At 51.6% G+C, this 20,696-nt stretch overlaps 1 protein-coding gene across 1 annotated transcript in view; it reads right to left on the minus strand.

Moving 5' to 3' along the window:
• The window catches only part of ST14 (ST14 transmembrane serine protease matriptase), a 37,793-nt gene extending 22,248 nt beyond the window's left edge, over positions 1–15,545 (minus strand). Inside the window, exon 1 of the mRNA XM_060017660.1 lies at positions 15,346–15,545. Coding sequence (XP_059873643.1) covers positions 15,346–15,426 — 81 coding nt within the window. The 5' untranslated portion in view covers positions 15,427–15,545. The remainder of the gene's footprint in view (positions 1–15,345) is intronic.
• Positions 15,546–20,696: the final 5,151 nt, after the last annotated feature.

The following is a 20,696-nucleotide window of genomic DNA, read 5'->3' on the forward strand; positions in this document are numbered from 1 at the left end:
TGCTTCTTCTAGAACTTTATATAAATGGAATTAAACAGTATGTACTCTTTACTGTCTGACTACTTTTACTCAACACTACTTTTATGCAACATATGAGATTCACCTGTGTTACTATGTTTATTATATTAACAGTGCATTCCTTTCCAGTGTTGAGTAGTAGCCTATTGAATGGATATAACACAATTTGTCTACCTAGTCACCTGTTAATGGATATTTGTGTTGTTTCCAGGTAGGGGGGGATTACAAATAAAGCTGCTATAAACGTTCCTGTATGAGTCCTTGTACTGGTATATGCTTTCATTTCTTTGGGGCAAATACCTTGAGTGGAATAGCAAGTCTGTATGACAGCTGTACGTTTAACTCTTTAAGAAACTGCCCGACTGTTTTCCGAAGTGACTGCACCATTTTACACTCCCATCAGCAGTGTGTGAGAAATCCAGTTGTCCACATCCTATCCAAAACTGGATGTGGTCAGTCTTTTACATTTTATCTGTTCTAACAGAAGTATAGTGGTATCTCACTGTGGTTTTAAGTTCCTTTTCCTTACTGACTAATGACGTTGAGCATCTTTTCAGGTACTTGGTTGCCATCTGTTTATCTTCTTTGGTGACGTATCTCTTCAGATCTTTTGCCTAGTTTTAAAAATTGGTTTGCTTAGTTTCTTATTACTGTATTCTGGTTACAAGTCCTTTATCAGATATATATTTTGCAAAGGTTTTCTCCTAGTCTGTGGCTTGGATTTTCATTCTCTTGACAGTGTCTTTTGAAGAAGAGAAGTTTTTCATTTTGATGAAGTCCAATTTATCAGGTTTTTCTTTATGGATTCTGATTTTGTGGCTGTATTTAAGAAATCTTTGCATAACACAAGGCAACAAGGATTTCCTCCTATGTTTTCTTCCAGTAGTTTTAATGTTTTAGGTTTTTCATTTGGGTCTAGAATCCACTTTGAGTTAAAAATTTTTTTTAATGGTGTAAGGTATGGATCAAAGTTCTTTTTTTTTCTTTTTTTCCCCTTTACATATGGATATCCACTATCATCTGTTGTGCAGACTATCCCTTTTCTACTGAATTGCCTTTGCACCTTTGTCAAAAATCAGTTAGTTGTCCCTTTATACACGGGTCTATTTCCAGACTCTATTCTATCCCATTGATCTCTTTGTCTATCTGTATGCTAATACCACCCTGTCTCCATTACTGCAGCTTTGTAAGTCAAAAAAGCTATTGAAATAATAAGTGAGTTTAGCAAGGTTGTAGGATATAAGATCAGTATCTAAAAATCTATTGTACTTCTATACATTAACAATTACCAACTGGAAATTAAAACAAAACAAAACGAAAAACCCTTACAATAACATCAACAATATGAAATACTTTTGGGAAAATCTGACAAAAGATGCAAAACACCTGTATGCTGAAAACTACAAAACGGTGGTAAGAGGAAATTTAAAAGACAGAAATGAATCAAGCAATAGCCTGTGTTCATGGACTGGAAGACTCAAGAGAGTTCAGATGTCTGTTCTCCTCAGATTTGCCTACAGAGTCAATACAATCTTGATCAAAACCTCAGCAGGCTCTTCCTAGAAACTGATGAGCTGCTTCTGAAATTCACATAGAAATGCAACAAGCCCTGAAAAAGAACAAAACTGGAGGACTTACATCACCGGATCTCGAGATTTACTGAAAAGGCAACAAATGTTTTATTTATTTATTTACTTATTAATTTTTGTCTGCATTGGGTCTTCATTGCTGCGCGCGGGCTTTCTTTAGTTGCGGTGAGAGGGGGCTACTCTTCGTTGCGGTGCGCGGGCTTCTCACTGTGGTGGCTTCTCTTGTTGCGGAGCACAGGCTCTAGGCACACGGGCTTCAGTAGTTGTAGCTCGCAGCTCTAGAGCGCAGGCTCAGTAGTTGTGGCGCATGGGCTTAGCTGCTCCGTGGCATGTGGGATCTTCCCGGACCAGGGCTCGAACCCGTGTCCCCTGCATTGGCAGGCAGACTCTCAAGTCCCTGTGTGTCTATGTTTATATGTGTTGGAAGAAATGTAACATAATAGTTTCATATGTTTATTTTCAATGTACAGGGTAATTTCACAACTGTTTTCCTACCCAAGCCTCACAACAATCCTGGAATCATGCGTGACTGGTGCCCTCACTGCCGTTCTACAGAAAGGCAGGGAGAAATGGTGACCTTGCAAGACCACACACTCACTGGGTGGCAGCTGCAGATTTGATCCTGATTTTCTACCTCCCTGGTCAGCTTCCAGAACTCAGGGAGCAAGTATTCTGGGATATGGGAAAGCAAACTCCTTGGGAAGGGGAAGGTGGCCAACAGCATGGACAGCGGAGCCCAAGGGCCACCCCAGCCTGGCCGTGGAGCAAGTTGTCAGCCATGGCGCTGGCTCATAGGCAGGGCCCTGGCCGTCCCTGCACTGTGAATACCAGGCTCCACTCAGCCCAGAAATGCTGTTTAATCAGTAACTAGACGACTTCCTTTTATTACCCTACTCTTGGCTCCATTTTCAGGCATATTAGAGATCATCTTGCCTAACCCAGTCCTTTCACTGATAAGGAAACTGAGGCTGAGAGACAGGGAGTGACCTGTCCAAAGTCACAAAGGGAGTGAAGCCAGTAAAGCAGCAAAGCGGGACAAGCCACACCAACCCTCGCCGGGGTTTCACGGATGCCCGGGATTGGGTGGCCCCCGGGAGCAAGTGGCAGGGAGCTCCCATCCGTTTGGGCTTAACTGAAAACATAACCTTCTCCCTACACTAACCATCTCTCTACAGACTGCAGAGCCAACAGAAGAGGGAGGATGCTGGTGCCTGCCTCTGCCTGTCCTGTCTTTCGTAAAAGTAAACACATTTACAGGTGCACATACAAAACACAGTGTTGTAAAGCAGGTGCTGGCCTACCACAAACAGAGGCCATGCAACTCTCATGGCCTCTTCTCCCCGGCCAGCTCGAGTTAGATCTTGGCTCAAGGCCAGCTCAGACAAGAGAGCAAGGGATGACTTCCTGGAGGACAGACATCAGGGGTGCACACAGAGTGAAGCCCCAAAGGGACAAAGGGGGAAACCCAAGGGGTGGGGTGCAGGGGCAAATCAGATCACCACCATCCCCACCCAACTTCCTGGAGGGATAGAGAGAGTACCACCCAAAAATCCAGGAGGGGAGACAGAGAAGCCCCGGAAAATATCATACTTTCTGCTGGTTTAAGCACACTAGTGCAAATGATGCATATCCTCCCCAAGGTCAGTGGTTGTCCAAAACACTAATTTACAGAAGGTAAAAAGGAAAAGGCATATTTTATCTGATGCTATAGGAAAGACCTTTGCGGTCACCCTACTCCTGTTAAGTACGAAACTCACCAGGGCTGAAAGCTAAATGCTTAGCAAGCAAAACTGTGTCCAAGTCAACCACAGAACCCTCATGCTGGCGAGGACCCTTTACCTGGTTCCCCAAGCGCACACTGACGGCCGGCCACTCGCTCACCAGGGCCCGCTCTCCCACCGGCTCCGGGGACCCGCAGATCCAAAGCCGGAAGGTGGCATTGGCAGCTCAGTGCGGTCCTCATGGGAGAAAAGCTACTGGTAAGGGTTCACGTTTATAAATAGCAAAAACAATACTAACGATCTAAAAATCTGCACGAGATTTCAGTCGAAGCAGACGGAGAAGAAATAAATCTTCATGCCAGGCTCTCCTTTTAAAGACTGTTCCTCATTTGGCCAAGGTTGGGTGTGATTTGCCGGGAAGGCAGGGGATGAAGACTGAAGAGGTGGCCCAGAGTCCTGGGAGGGGCCCCGAAAGGCCCTCACGTGACGTCTGGTGATGTGCTTCTGCAGCTGAGGATCAAGGTCAAGGGGCAGAGGTAATGTCACTGGCTGGAGACACCGACCTGAGACGAAGACGAGGGTGGCTGGCTTCATGTGCCACTCCCAACTCTGCCGTGGGCTGGTGGCAGGCGCTCTTCACTCACCGGTTCTGTGACTCGGTGTACCCACCACCAGCTGGGATGGATTTCAATTCCATGATGATGTCATCCCACCACCGTGGTCATGAGGACCATAAAATATCCCTGAGATGGTTCAAGCAAGAAAGCACAGTCTCAGCACCTGCAGCGGGTTTCCAAGGTGAGGGCCAATTCCATGGCACTGCGAAGATGCTTTTCTTTCCAAGAGGAAAGACAAAGCCGGCGTGACTCTCGTGGCCGCTCCCCGATGCCAGTTCCAATCAGATCCTGGCCAGGGTCCCCAGAAACTCAGCATGGGCTCAAGGCCACCGGAGACGACAGAGCAAGGAGTGTATTCCAAAACTTAACACTGCATTTGTCATCCTGGGAGATGCTGAGAACAGTACAACACGTAGCACTGAGATACCAGGGGTGACACTGGAGAAAGGCCCCTTCTTCAAGCTGCTGGCTATAAAGGGACCCTGTACTTAGATGGACTCTCTCCAGTTAAGTCAGCACCCACAAAAAAATCCAAGAGGCTGTGGGCAGCGTGCGGCCAATACGCAGGCTCCCAAGGGTGGGGACTTCACCTAGCCTGTGGCCACTGCAGTCCTGGCCCAGCAAAATGATGGGCACAGAAAGGACACTTGATTTCCTCATCACAGGACGATCGAAGCAACAAAGGAGAAGGGAAAAGAAGCCCACGTCGGAATCCACCCGCTCACCAGCCCGGGGCATCTGATCCCAAAAGAAGCCAGATTCTCAAGAAACAGGAAGCTCCCATTGACGGCACCAGCCCAGCATACTCCACACTTGCCTAGCCATGAAAAATAACGATAAAAAATCAATAAAAGCAGCACAGCGCTCGCTCAGCATCCACATTCCCCGGCCCCTCTCCCGGGAGATCCTAATGCAGCAGGGCAGGAGCAGAGCCCTGGGGTCCGCAAGTCTAGCCTGTGTCCCAGGTCATTCTTGGGAACCAGCCTGTGAGAATACACTGCCGCCTACCATTCCCAGGAGGCTGCTGGCCCGGCTCCCCCACCGCCCGCCACAGCGAGAGGAGCCAGCTGGGTCGTGTCAGTTTCAGTCAGCCTATTTTAAGCAACCGCCTGGGATGCGAGGTACCTGCGCAAGGGGCTGGACTTGGCTTCTGCGCCCAGGACCTCCCCACGATAGGTTATTAGCACCATCTAGAAGCCCCGGAGGCTGCCAGCAGATTTCTGCCAGCCAAGGCCGGTCAGCTGGTGATGGACTCCCCAAACCCTCTGCCTTCTCATTGCTTGACCCTCTCACCCTTCCCCTTCAACCTCGTCACTGTCCTCAGCTGCCCCACCTGAAGAAGGACCTGCCGGAAAATGGGTGAGGCTGCGGGGCCTTAAGGAGGATCCAGAATTACCTGCAGATCTGTGAGTCTAAGGAGAACAAAAAGCTGACCGAGAGCCAACAGCTCCCACTGAAGGAAACTAAATAACCCAAAACTGCACACCTGGTCAGAGCAGGACGGAGAGTCCCAGGGGGCTGACTCAGCCAACGCGGGCACTGTTGGCCCGGGACCGGGTGGTTCTCTGCCAGCCAGCGTCAAGCTCCTGCAGGTTTCATGTCCGTGTCCCCTTCCGATACCTGGCACTGCCCAGGGCCACCCCTGCCCCCGCCCATACCACTGTGGCACTGGTACCACACCACCTGCAACTGGACTCCGTGGATACAAGCCTCTTCTTTCTTTTATGAGGGGTTGGAGTTGGTGGATTTCCACCCCTTCAACACTGGTCTGGGGGTGCTAACCTTGACCCCAGCCAGGAGGCCCCCAAGGCTGTAAGGAAGCAGGCACCATCCTGCCACTCTGAAAGGCTCTGCTCCTGTCACCACCTCCCAAGCCCAGCCTGTCCCTGAGGACACAGCCCAGGGCCGAGCCCCTCCAGGAAGTGCCCAAGGACCACCCTGGTCCACAGTCTTTCTCGCTGGGACCTCACCTCCCTCAGACCCTTGGCATCAATGATAGCCCCCAGCCACAGAGGGCAGACAGGCAGTCCTAGGAAGTCAGGCTGCCCCACTTTCCTCTTTGTACTGCTTCTCTACCCCGTACCCCCTTCCCTTGACCTTGCGCAGGGTTAGAACCTGACTGATTGATGGGAGGAAGGACTTCTCTCTTCCTAGCCAGAATTACGTAGCCTACCCAAGGCAGGTGCCAGGACCCAGGCAACTTTCCAGACCGGTGTCCACCCCTAGAAGGGGAGAGAATGCTCAGTCCACACCCCAGCGATCTGCTGATAGCCCCCCAAGCTCTCTGGTGTCAGCCAGCCCGGCCACCTGCTATACCTGATACCGATACCAAGGCAGATCCAAGTTTAGGCCCTCCCGGTCTCACCCTCTCCCAGCCCTCAGTTCAATGCTCCCCCAGGGCACAACCTCTTTTGTAATTCCAACCAGAGAATTCCATCTCAGATGGGCTCCAAGATTGTGTAACAGAGCAGCACCCCCAAACCCAGCCAGTCTCTTTGATCCCACAAACTTTGCACCTGCCCTGTCCTTTCTGGCCAGAGACCATCTTCCTGGGGCAGCCACGCCCACCTTTCTCCCGCTCCAGTCACCTGACCGGGAGCAGAAGTATCTGCCCGCAGGGGCACAACCAGGCAGCTTCCCCCAGAAGCTAAACCAGAAAGAAACTAAACAAAGAACCAAGAAACAAGACTAAGAAACTAAGAAACAAGAAACTAAACAAGAAAGAAACTAAACAAGACAGAGATAAAGGCAGCGCCGCCGTGTAACTCCTTTCCATCCTTCTTCTTGACTTTTCACCGAGCCCACATTCTGATTTCATGGGCTAGTGCTTTTTCTAGCTATTGACATTTTTGTTGAGATCACTGTAAATCCAAGTGCAGTTGTAAGAAATAATACCAAGATCCCTTGTACACTTTGCCCAGTTTCCCTCAGTGGTAACATCTCGTAAGACGACATTATAACACCACAATGTTGATATAACCCACAGATCTGGGTCAGAGTTCCCATTCTACTTGTACTCGTTTGTGTGTAACTATTAAGTTCCATACGATTTAATCACTGGTGTATGTTCCTGTAACTACCAAGTGTCAAGATTCTGAACAGTTCCAACGCAAGGATCCCTCCCACTGCCCTTCTGCAACCATACCCACTTCCCTTCTGCCCCCCAGCCACTAGCCTAAAACCGTCCTTTCAAAAATGTTAGATAATCCCTCGTCCGGGAAGATCCCACATGCCGCGGAGCAACTAAGCCCGCGCTCCACAACTACTGAGCCTGCGCTCTAGAGCCCGTGCTCCGCAACGAGAGAAGCCACCGCAATGAGAAGCCCACGCACAGCAACGAAGAGTAGCCCCCGCTCGCTGCAACCAGAGAAAGCCCGCGTGCAGCCTCGAAGACCCAATGCAGCCAAAAATAAATAAATAAATAAATTTATTTTTTTTAATGTTATATAAATGGATCATCCAGTATAGAATCTTTGGGGACTGCTGGCTTTTTTCACTCAGCAAGATTCCCTGGAGCACCATGCATCAATGCTTTGCTCCTTTTTATTTCTGAGTGGTATTCCGCAGTACCTTTTAGCCTTTTTTAACAGCTGCCTTGCTGGACCCAGGGATCTGCAGAAGTTAGTGGAAACACCCCCAAGCACACCAGCCTCCAGGAATTGACTACATTCAGAAACGCCTCTTCCACCTTTTCAGTAGCTCCCAGGAATGTTCACTCAGCTACAAATCTAGCTGTTTGGGAGAAAGCACTGAATATGCAAACAAGAAAGCCCCTTTGTCGCCAGGGGAGGGCACCTGGAGGCCCCAGTCCACAATTACAACCTGTGCACAGAAGTCAAACGACGGGAGAGAGGAGAGAACTGTGTCCTTGGAATCGGATTCTTAGAGCTGAAACAGTTTAGACATCATTGCATCTCCCGTCCTCCCAGGGCCACCCTTTCTGGGGCAAAGAGTATTTTCAGTTAGGGCCGGCGTTACAAAGTTCTCCCTTCCCCCGAGGGCGATCGGCATCACAATAGCCCTGCACATTAGCACTGCAATACAACCAGCCTAATTCCTCCAGCTCAGGGAAGCTCCTGAAATACTCTCCTGGGTCTGCTCTTTCTCTGGCTAAAATGCTGAACAACAGTTCAAAGTGTTTTCTGAACCTCTGGCCATCTGCACAGCAGCAACATTCCCGTTAAGATGTGGAACCCAGAATTCAACAGCATAATCCAAACGGGGCCTGACCAGCAAGGGCCCCATGAGGGCTGCCCGTCAATCTCTTCCCTTATCCTCACCGTTCTGTTTCCATTAATTGTCCAATAACACAGTCAATTAGCACACACAAATAATACAAATAAAATAATAATAATACAGAATGACAGATCCACCTGATGAAAGTTTACACAGCAAGAGCAGTTTTTCAAAGAGTAGGAAGTAACATGGAAAAACTCTCTAAAATACAATGGTAAATGAAAAAAAAAAAGTCAAATTGTTGGGCACTTCCCACCCTTCCAGACTCAGCTTAGGTGTCTCCTCTGAGATGCTCCCAAGGAAAGCCCCTGCCCCACCATTTTACTGGGGTGACAGCCTCCAGTTTCCCTATCACCCCAAACATACCCGCATCCCAGTCTCTCAGTCTCTCAAAGTCAACCATCTGCTCCTTAAGGACGGGGGAGCGGAGAGGGGGCTGTGTCTTGCTCCACAATCTTAGCATGGGTTAAGATTTGTAATAAACGTGTGATGAATTAATTCATTACAACCATGCCTTTAGCTGCAGAATAGGAATGACATCATGATTCCATTTGGGGAAATAGAAGACTGTGGGATAACAGAAACCAAACTATTTATAGGGGTTATAAAACCTGGGGAAGAGAATTTCAGAGGAATTTCACTGTGTGTATTTCTGTATTGCTCAACTTTAAAAAGTCCTTTCCTAACTTTAATGATCAGAAAAAAGAAAGCAACTTTTTTTAGAAAATATGCATAGGAAATACCAAGTTATTAAAATGCCTCTCTAGGGAATTCCCTGGCGGTCCAGTGCGTAGGACTCCACGTTTTCATTGCTGAGGGCCTGGGTTCAATCCCTGGTCCGGGAACTAAGATCCTGCATGCCTCGTGGGTGCAGCCAAAATAAATTGTATAAACAAATAAAAACATCGGGGAGGGGGAAATTTTTTACTTTACATTTTAGGGAGCCACATTACATGCCTGGTTTCCGTCAACTCAAACTTCTGGATCTGCTGTGGTGCTGTTCACTCCTCAGGCCCCTCACGTCTCAGCTGTGGGAGGGTGGAGGTTTTGCGTCTGCTGTCGGGGTGGTGCTCTTACCCGTAAGGCAGCCGGACACAGTGCTATTCTCAGCAGCCTCTCCTGCAGGCAGCCTAGGTCCTTCTGACTCATGATTAAATCATCCGAGGTATCGGCCTTTCCCTCCCACTAGGGTATCATCGACAGAGCTGAGGAGCAAACCTCCAAGACTTCATCAGAGTTGTTACTAGATAAGAAATGACACAGGGCTTCCCTGGTGGCGCAGTGGTTAAGAACCCGCCTGCCAATGCAGGGGACATGGGTTCGAGCCCTGGTCCTGGAAAATCCCACATGCCGCGGAGCAACTAAGCCCATGCGCCACAACTGCTGAGCCTGTGCTCTAGAGCCCGTGAGCCACAACTACTGAGCCTATGTGCCACAACTACTGAAGCCCACATACCTAGAGCCCGTGCTCCGCAACAAGAGAAGCCACCGCAATGAGAAGCCCGCGCACCACAATGAAGAGTAGCCCCCGCTCGCCGCAACTAGAGAAAGCCCCGCACAGCGACGAAGACCTAACGCAGCCAAAAATAAATGAATAAAATAATTAATTTATAAAAAAAGAAATGACAATGGAGGGAATCAGGGGCAGCCCCGAGGCCACCGCCCCAAAGGCCTTGGATGCACGAGGGGACCCTTGTAGGCCCAGCTGCTCAGCCAGACACCCCCTCCAGACCAGACTCTCCTCCAGCCGCCGGCCCTCCAGCGTGACCAGCAGATAGGAGGCTGATATGCCTTCCAGAACATAAACAGTACGTGTACAGCAACACACTAGATAAAACCCAAGCGTGTGGCAAAGACTGGAAAGAGTCATGCAAAACGTAAACAACCTGATGAGTCCCCTTATGATTTTTAATCGTGTGTGTAGTGAAAACAAAGCTACGTTTTCCAAAGCCTGTTGAAATCCCATCTCCAGCCAGTCTCCTGGTCTATCAGGTGAGTGACCTCATCAAGAGGAGAAAGCGGACGAGTCTGGCGTGAGAGGTCTCTAGTGGATCCGTGCTGGCACCTGGTTCTCAGCACGCCGTTGGACGATGGGTTCTAGGATTTGGCTGGGGACGTGCATCAATCACCCTGCCCTTGGCATACAACTGTACAACGGCTTTGAGGTTAAGGCTATGAGCTTTGAAGGTGCACAGATCTAGGTTTGAACTCCTGCTGCGCCTCTGCCTTTGGGCCATTACGCAAGCCCTCTGAACCTCAGTGTGGTCATCTGTAAACTAGGCGTTGTTCGCGTATAGCTGCTGTGAGGATAGAGAAAGAGGATACATTGAAGTCCTCGTATTTAGTGATGGGTAGCAGTGATTAGCACCATCTTCTTCTCCATCTTTTCACCATCATCACCACCAACTAACTCAGAGAGACAGAGGATCCAAGATGCTGACCGGTTAGCCAACTATCACAAGGGTTCTAAAGGTTCTGTTGCTAAGCCTGGACAGAATAAGCAAATTCTGAAAATAGGAGATTCCAAGACAGAATTCTCATAGGAATCTGCTTCTAGCAAAGTTCTCAGTGGGACTTCCCTGGCGGCTCCGTGGTTAAGACTCCACGCTCCCAATGCAGGGGGCCCGGGTTCGATCCCTGGTCAGGTAAGTAGATCCCACATGCTGCAACTAAAGATCCCGTGTGCCACAACTAAGACCCGGTGCAGCCAAATACATAAATAAATAAATATATAAAAAGAAAAAAAAGTTCTTAGCAAAGAAAAAAGGGCAATTACTGCCCATGAGCTCTGAGCAAACCCCAAATACCCTTCTCACCTCTGCCAGCCAGGGTGAGAATTCCATGAGAACCTTGGAACTTCCCATTTCCCATTTCTATGCTACCAAATGGTTATTATAAACGCGCTAAGCCCCAGGCATTTCAGAAAATCCCAAGTAGAGAAAATCCATTTTCTTACGAAATCAAACCAACTCTTACCCTTAGCAATTCTCCCCTTCCTGAGCCCACTGGGCTGCCAGCCCCGCCTTGCACTGCAGCAGTCCAAGTAGAATATAGTAAAGCCAGACTGCCTGAGTTCAAATCCTGATCTCACCACTGTTTCCCTCTGTGACCTTAGGCAAGTTACTCAGCCTCTCTGTGCTACACTTTCCTCACCTATAAAAGGATAATAATAGTCTTACTCTAAGAGGTACAATACCCACACATGGTACATGCTCAATAAACTCAGCGATGATTATCCGTATTCTAAACACTCCAGTAGTAGCCAGTGCGCAAGGTCAGAAGCCACATCTTTGGGACCTGGGCTCCTTGGGGGCTTGTCACACCCTCACTCCTCTTCCAAGAACAGACTTTCTCTCTTAGGAGAGACAGGAGCCAACAGCCTGGGCAGAACCACAGACCAGAGAACGAGCTGGCAGCAGGGGACTCCGGAACCACGGCGGCCACAGGCCACAGCTAGCAGTGAGAGGCCCAGGTTGGGAAGCCTGTGATGAGATGCGCCTTCACCAAGGAGCCGGCTCTGGACAGACCCACGCCCGAGTGATTCCCAGGGGCAGCAGGCGACGTGGGCTTTCTCCTTGGGCAGCTGTCAAGCTAGTGTTGTCTTCTCTTACCCTCAGTTTTCCCGTGTCCTAAACGAGGGCCACGGATTTCCAGGTCTTCCCAGCACCGAGGTGGAGGGAAGGGTGTTATAAGGCCCGCAGGCTTGCTGTCCATTCACAGCACCCAGGTCTCAGTCTTAGTTCCCACTGCTCACCAGCACCCCTGCACACACCTCCCAGCACGGGGCCTTCCCCTTCCGGAGAGGCCAGCACAGGCTCAAAGAACCGAGAAAGGAGGAAGTGCTTGAAGTTCTGTTTTGTGTGGTAGGAGGAAGAAAGGGATGTGTAGCCGGTCTTAGCATCCATTTCCCTTTCGCAGGAGGACTTTCCTCATAGAAGCCAAGTAAAGGGAGAGAAATGAAAACTGAAGAGGGTTTCCATGGCTGGGATGCTATTCCCCAGCACCCCTCGAAGACATTCCCTGTGTTCAGCAGGCAGGCCGCATATCTGTGCAGTTAGCATCCTGACAACCTGGGTTCTCAGCCTCTTCCCATGCATCCTGCTGATTCGACGTCACCTTACAGTTTGTCTTGAGGCTTTTCCAACTCAGAAATTCAAACTGTGTGATTTGTACACCAGGCTGCAACTTATAAAGGGCTTTCATGTAAAGCATCCCCTTTAATCTTTGCAAAAAACCTGTAACATGTATATCATCCCCATTTTATAGCCACAGAAACTGAGGCACAGAGAGATTAGGTAACATCTCTGAGATCACCTGGCGGGAAAGCAGCAGCACCAGGTCTTGGCTCCATGTTGGATGCTCCTGTCACCACATCACAGATGGCTCTGGCCACAATTCACCCCCCCTGGCCCTTATGCCTGGGTTAGACATCCCTCCTAAGCGGCCCGCAGGCTTCTCCAGAACCCAGTCCTTACCATGCAGAACTCAACTCCCTGAGGGCAGGGACTGTGTGACTGGGCTCCTTCTCAGGGCTATTACCCAGCACCTGGCACATGCTCCATCCATGGGCACCTAATAAATAGCTATTATGCGGATGAGTGAATGTTCGACCTCTGATTTTGATCCCACCACATCTGACTTCTCAATCCTGGTCTCTGCTTGCCGAGGAGATACTGAGTCTCACCCAGGGCAATGCTGACTTGAGGAGGAACAAAGAGCTCCTTCAAAGCAGCTTCCTCGCCACCATCAAAGGTTCAGCAGGAGCCAGGACACCGGGTGAGGCAGGCTTCCCACTTCTCGTTAACAGCCACGACAACTGGCATCTGTGCCCCTGCTCTCACGCAGGCAGGGCTCACACAGTCCCCAGACACAACACGTACATCAGGGCTCCGGAGACGATGGGGAACACAGAGGTGACCACTTCCCACTAAACAGGAACAGGTGGAAGTGGGGCAGGGGCCGGAGTCATCAGCCTTGGGAAGGAGGCAGCCAGTACAAGCACCACCAAACAGAATCCTTCTCCAGCCACGCAGGGATGGAAGAGGCCAGGAGCAAGGAACTCAAACGCAGCAGTGCCGCGTGAGGCCCCGCAGGACCCAGCCAGGCTCTGCTAATGCCGAGGACAAACCCAGGGACAGCAGCTGCCCCTCCCAGTCAGAAGACGAGTCAAGGGAGAGTCTGCAGACCCTGACTGCAAACACTGCAGGGTGATCCAGGGGCTGAGAGCTCTGGGAAAGGACGGAGTGGAGAGGCACATCTGAAGACTTCCCGGAGAGACAGAAAGGAGCTTTGGGCACAGCAGGCTACTTCCTTCGGGACAGTGAGTCACGTCTAATGTTCACACACAGCTCTTAGCGTGGCTCTCAAGAAGGTAAGCTCCTTAAGGGAAACAACCATATCTTATCTGTCTTTGAGAGCCCAGCTCAGGACGAGGTACAGAGTGGGTTCAACGGAGCCTGGCAGGAGAAAAGACAGAGTGACCCACGCGGGGGAAAATGGCAGAAACGGAGTGGAAGGAAGAGCCCAGAGGAGAACGGATGAGCTTCACGGCAGGTGAGAAATGAGCAGGGACCAAGGGGGAAGGAAGCGAGGGCTGACGGGTGGGAGCTCCGTGGGAGCCCGGAGGACGGTGTGGAGCGTGGGCGGTGAGAGGCGAGTCCAGAAGACCCAGCTCTCCCAGTGTCAGCAGGAGACAGTCCCAGGAAGGGAAGTGAGAAAAAGCAAGTGACGCGGAGGGAGGGAAGAAAAACAGTGCTGAAATAACAAACACCAAACAGCAGGCCCTCTGCTGAGGCAGGAGTCCAGAGCCCCAAGAGGCAATTATCAGGGATTCACAAACACGGCAATTACAGAAAGGAAACAGAAGCCGCAGAAGCTGGCCACCCAGCTGCATCCACCTCCAGCAGGGCAGACACTCAGTGGGAACACAGACCCCAGCCTCCAGACTGGCTGCTGAGTCCACACTTCCTTCCGCAAAGGGGGTAGAAAAGTGGAGAAAACAAGGGTGCCCAGACTCAGCTGCTATTTGTGGTTCAGGGAACCACGGAAGCCCCAGAATCTGGTCTTCTGCAAGCTCCCTCAGTCAGGATGCCTCTTGGAGAAAGGAACTGATTTGAGAGACCTCCAGAATCTGGCCTGGCATGGGAGCAACGGCTGCAGTGCGGGGTAGCAGAGGAGCTTACTGACCCCAGGATCCCGGAAGAAAGGGAGGGGCAGACCATCCACTGCTCCCTCCTGAAACAGCCCCTGCCTCTCAGCGCCCACTCGGTGTGCGGGCCTTCCAGGACGCCGGGGTCCCCGCTGGCAGAGAGGTGGAGGCCTGGCTGCTAGTTTCGCCTGGGCACTGCTACCTAGGTGTGGCCATCAATAAAGCAGCTAACAGCCCATTCCCGCCTCTCTACGGTAAGACTTAATGTTCGTTTTTAAGGTCTTTTAAGATGTCCTTGTCCTTTCTGCCAAACGAGAGCTTCCTGCTTCAGTGTCTCCAAAAAGCTCAAGACGCAGGTTCTCACATCCTGTCCCAGAGTCACCTTCCCAAAGGGCTCCATCCCCGCCCTCGGAGAAGCCCGAGCAAGCTCCACCTGGGAGTCCTAAGCTCCAGGCTCCATGGCAACCGAAGCTCTGGTCTCCCAGTTGCCCTCTGCACAGGTGCTCCATTGCCTTCTGATCAGCAAGACAAAAACAAATTCCTGCAGAGGCCAAGGACGCTAGGACTCCAAAGCCCCCTGGAAACATCCCTTCCCCGGCCCAAACCACCCACTCAGAGCCTGCGCCGCTACTTCCTTTCCCGATGTGCACGGACAGCGCGGAGCTCTTCAGGGACCGAGATGAGCCCCTTCCAGGCCAGGGAAAGGCCCGAGGGGCGGGAGGACCGGGACAGGGCACTGCGGGACCGCCGGAACCGGGGAGGGCGCCGCGAGGCTGGAACCGAAGGTCCGGCCGGGAGCCCGCCGAGCAGGAAATTCCACCTGTCGGGTCGGCGCCGCGGCCACAAGCCGGCAGCGTAGCGGCTCCCTTGGCCGAGAGAAGCTCTGTGCTGCCGGCCCCCTGGGACCCCCGGCCCCCAGACCCCTGGCCCGCCGGTCCCCGGCCCCCCCAGGCCCCCGGCCGCGGCCCCCCGCGCGTCCCGCCCCGAAGGCGCCCGCGCCTCCCGCGCTCGCCCACCTCCGGCCGCGAGGTGTACTTGAGTCCCGCGCCGAGGCCCCCGGAGCCGCCTGGGCCCCTGCGCGCCCGCTCGCTCTTCATGGTCCCGAAGGCCGTGTGGCTCAGGCCATCGCCGCGGGGCCGGGGCGCGGGGCGGGCCTGATTCCGGTCTCAGGCCCAGCGCTCCGGCCGCCGAGGCTCTGCCGGGCCCTTCCTGTCGCGCACAGGTAGTTTCAGGGTGTGGCTCCCGGGCCGCCCCGCCCGCCACGCCGCCGCCGCCGCCGCACCTTCCCGGGCCCCCGCCCTCCTCTCCCCTCCCCTCCCCTTTCCCTCCCCTTCCCTCCTCCTCTTTTCTCCCCTCCCCTCCCCTCCCCTCCTCTCCCCTCCCCTCCCCTTCCCCTCCCCTTCCCTCCTCCTCTCCTCTCCCCTCCCCTCCCCTCCCCTTCCCTCCCCCACCCCCACCCCGCCGGGCTCGGGACCGCCTTCTCCCCTCGGGAAGCGGGAAAGCGAGGCCACCGCCTGAAGGTGGTGGAAGAGCTAGTGGCGACCTGACTGGGGGTGGCCCTCAGTCCGCACAGTGCCTCCGCACGGAACAGGCGGGCGGGAAGGGCCGAACAACTGCGAAACTTAATCCCCACCCCCTCGCCCTCCTCCACGAGTAGAAGTGGCCCTTTCCGCTGGAAGTCGACCTCCCTGCCGCCTCCTAGAGGCCCACCTTGGTTTCTTTCCCTCCCTCCCCCCTGCATCTTCAGTTTCTCCCCACCTTGCTCCACATCCAGGTCTCAGTTATAACCCCTCCAAACTCAAACAAAACCCATTTTCTGGCCCCTAAGTGTCAAGGTTCCCAAAGCTCTCTCTTCAGCCTCCTCCTTTTTTTCTCTACACTTTCTTGGCAATTCATCTTGTGGCTTCAAGTAAGTAAATCTGCCTTCCTAGCACTGGCATCGTGAAGGAGTGCCACTTCGGCATTCGCAATTGCTCAGGAACTTCTCCATTTGTGTTCTACTGGCGTTACAGAGTCAACAAATTTTATTGAGCACATATTATATGCTAAGCACTGTTCTGGGTGCTGGGAAACAAGAGTAAACAAAATTAAAACCCCTGCTTTGCAATCAGCAGGCCCTGAACTTCCTTCCCAGACTTGCCATCTTGCACTGTTTTCTCCATTTATAATACTGTTCTCCTAGGCTCCAAACCGTGGAATCGCCTTTGACTCTGCAGCCCCCTTGCATCTCATACCTACTTCGATCCAGACCTGAGCAAGTCTTTCTCTTTAGTAGCTGATGTGTACCACCTCTCTTTCCTCCCCATTCAGAAGACCCCACTTCAAGCTCTTATCCCCCTTTGTCTGGATTAGTATAAGAAGCAAATGGAGAATGTGCCCACCCTGTCCATGGAGAGAGGTGGCCAAGCTCTGGCCAGAGGCACTGGGGCACCAGGGCAGCGAGGATGTCGGCTTTGTTAGTCCCGGCCAGTGTCCATGCTGTGAGCCAGAGGAAGCTGCAGCCCACCCAGGCCACCCTCACCCTGATCCCTTCAGCAGTAAACAAGATAGAACAACTTCTGAAAGATAAGCCTGAACACGTAGGTGTGAAAGTTGGTGTCCAAACCAAGGGCTGTAATGGCCTTTGCTACCTGCTAGAATATACGAAGACAGGGAAACTCTGACGAGGAGGTTGTTCAAGATGGTGTCAGCATGTTCATCGAGAAGAAAGTACAGTGAATACTTTTAGGAACAGAAATGGACTGTGTTGAAGACAAATGATCCAGTGAGCTTGTGTTGAACACCCCAAACATCAGGGCTTCTCTGGTGGCGCAGTGGTTAAGAATCCGCCTGCCAATGCAGGGGACACAGGTTCGAGCCCTGGTCCAGGAAGATCCCACATGCCGCGGAGCAACTAAGCCCATGTGCCACAACTACTGAGCCTGTGCTCTAGAGCCCGTGAACCACAACTACTGAGCCCACACGCCACAACTACTGAAGCCCGCGTGCCTAGAGCCAGTGCTCCGCAAAAAGAGAAGCCACCACAATGAGAAGCCCGCACACCGCAACAAAGAGTAGCCCCCGCTCACTGCAACTAGAGAAAGCCCACGTGCAGCAAGGAAGACCCAGAGCAGCCAAAAATAAATAGATAAAAATAAATAAATGTATTAAACAAACAAACAAACCTCAAAGGAACGTGTGTCTGTGGAGAAAGCATTGCCGTTAGACTCCTCAGGACTGCTCGGGCTGTAGGCCCCAGGAGAGTTGTGGAAGCTCTAGGGCTTATTGAAGAAATCATGTGACTGTCACGTGCTTAAGGTTTGTAATGTCTGGCTGCCTTACAAGGAAAGTAAAGTGGTGCGTTTAGAAAAAATAATAATAGTAAGCAACTGGATCTCCTGCCTCCAGTTTGCTACCCTCTGACCTCTCCGGCACAGGCAATCAGGTTACTTATCCTAAACCACAGCTCCAGTAAAACCCGCAGCGTCTTCTGGATCAAATCCAACTTCCTGCCTGGCTCTCACAGCGTGACCTGTCTTCCTTTGCAAACTTGCCTCCCGGCACTCCTGCTAGGACCCCTTTTCTGCAGCCAGGCTTCCCCACATTTGCACCTTTCCTAAAGCTTCTCATCTGCTGGGAAGCCCTTCTCCTTCACAAGCATCTCTGCACATTGGGACAAAGCCGCTTGCGCAGCACTAGTCATTCATGTTCTTCACCAGAGTGTTTCCAGCTCTCTGCCTTCTGGGCACAGGCTGGAATTTGAAGTTAGGTGTGGCCCTGTGGCTAACTGTGGGCAGGGAAATGGCAAATGGCAAACGATACACACCTCTTCCAGGTAGGAGCATGAGGACGCAATGCGCAATCCCCATGCCTTCTCTCCCTGGCTAGGTGATCCTGGAAGCACATGCTGAGATAAGGCAAGACCCCTATGAGCCTGCAGCCCTAGGTGGCTGCAGTGAGCAGAGACTTCTGCTGATGTGCATTTGACATGTAGCATCAACGAGAAGTAAGCTTTTGGGATGTTAAGCCACTGAGAGTCGAGGTTTGTTTGTTATTGCAGCAAGTCTAGCCTATCCAGATTGATACCCTACTTCCTCCATGAGGTTTTCCTTCCCTCTAAACCAGAACTAGGTCTGTTTATACATCTACTGTGGAATTTATCACCTTTTCTTTGCATTTCTGTCAATGTCTTATGCACCTTTGAGTCCTCAGAGCCTAGCACACTGACTGGCACCATCCCCTGAATAAATAGAAAATAAGTCTCTGCCTCTTCCATCCTACGAAGCATTCCAAAGCTAAAGAGAAGATATCAGAAAATAATTTTCTGTGTATTGTGACAAAGTCACCTACGGAACTTTGTAGGTACTACCTTGGTACCACAGTCACCAATGACACAATACCCTTCAATTAGTGTAGATGATGGAAAGTAAGCTGGATCCAAAGTAACATAAAGGAGAGGCACTCCTGGCACTAAAACCTGCTGCCCTGCTACGAAAGGAGTGTCTCATATCATCTCCCAGGTTCCTGGAACATCCTCTTTTATCTCATGGAGCTGTGAACGCCTTGCACGTAGAAGGCACTCAGTGCTGTCATTTGAATGCAAAGCACATGCCCTGCATTGACTGCAATTGCAGGCTAGGAGGAGGTGATGCAGGCCAAGACCCTCACCTTGACACTGTGTCACGTCAGCTTACTGAGTGCACACCAAGCATGTGACAGGGGAAGAAGTGTAACCACATGTCCTGATATTAAACCCATGACATGTGAGGTCAGTGATTTTATTCCTAAATTGTAAGTGAAGAAACCCAAGAGCAGAAGCCCGAGCTTCTTTTTTTGTTTGTTTGTTTGTTTTTAATATTTATATATTTTGGCTGTACCGGGTCTTAGTTGCAGGCATGCGAACTCTTAGTTGTGGCATGCGTGCGGGATCTAGTTCCCCGACCAGGGATCGAACCCGGGCCCACTGCATTGAGAGCGTGGAGTCTTAGCCACTGGACCACCAGGGAAGCCCCCTGAGCTTCGTAATATGCTGACATGCTCATCAGCTGCATGGCCTCATTTTTCCCTGCAACCACATTTAGAGAGCTCTTACGTGGACCAGGAAAATCAAAACGCCCTCAAGTGCAAGCTCTAATGGAGGAGAGTACCAGATTCTGGAAGAACTGAGGAAGGAGAGATTAACTATGCCTGTGAGAGCTCCACAGAAGTGGCATTTCAGCTGAATTTGGATTTCACCGAGAGAAGGAGAAAAGGGGTTGGGGGGGCGGGGTGAGATGTGGGAAAGATTCCAGGCAGATGCAGTATTGCTCTCAAGGCCAGGGACGTGGATGGGCGTCATGCAGGGGGAAGGCAGAATTTCCTCGTGACCGCTAAACAACTGGTATTTAGAAAGTGCATGTTTACCTTCCACTGGGGAGTAGGTGTCAGGTATACACATCTTGTTCTAGACGATTAAGCTACATTCACGGATGACGGCTCCCTCACTGGTTCACCCTGCTCTCCGCCCATTCCAAACCTCTCCCACACCACTTGTCTGCGGACGGGTCCTCTCGGGAGTGGGATTTGCCTGCAGGCCTGGAGTGATCTGCTTCGCCTGGGTTTGCTCCGCTTCTCACCAACTTGAGCAGCAGCAGAGCTGCTGGGTCTGCCTGACGCGGCCACAATCCCTCCCATGTCGTCACCAGTCGAAGCCAGTGTCTTTCAGCCTGTGGTCAGTCCACTAAGCAGCTCTGGCCCCAAGGACATTGGGGCAGTCGGAGTGGGCTTCTGAGGGGCCCCCAGGGGACAGAGTCCTGGGGTCAAGAAGAGAAGGACTTACCCGGGGAGGGGGAGTGTTTGTGGGGGAAGAGAAAGATGGGAGTAGCTTGGGAGTGGGAGTGTTTGTGGGGGAAGAGAAAGATGGTGAAGGAGGCCCTGTGAGTTGGTCACTGCAGCAAACTACATGGGCCTCAGGCTGACATCTGAGTTTGAGTCTGGATTTACCCCCTAGGAGTGTGAGAACCCGGCTATATCCTTTAGGCTGTCTGCTCTTGGGTTTCTTCACTTACAATTTAGGAATAAAAGCACTGACCTCACATGTCATGGGTTTAATGTCAGGACATGTGGTTACACTTCTTCCCCTGTCACATGCGTGGTGTGCACTCAGTAAGCTGACGTGACACAGTGTCAGGGTGAGGGTCTTGGCCTGCATCACCTCCTCCTAGCCTGCAATCGCGGTCAATGCAGGGCATGTGCTTTGCATTCAAATGACAGCACTGAGTGCCTTCTACGTGCAAGGCATTCACAGCTCCATGAGATAAAAGAGGATGTTCCAGGAACCTGGGAGATAATATGAGACACTCCTTTTGCAGCAGGGCAGCAAGTTTTAGGGCCATGAGTGCCTCTTCTT

The sequence above is a fragment of the Delphinus delphis genome, chromosome 8, assembly GCF_949987515.2.
Source record: "Delphinus delphis chromosome 8, mDelDel1.2, whole genome shotgun sequence".
NCBI lineage: Eukaryota > Metazoa > Chordata > Mammalia > Artiodactyla > Delphinidae > Delphinus > Delphinus delphis.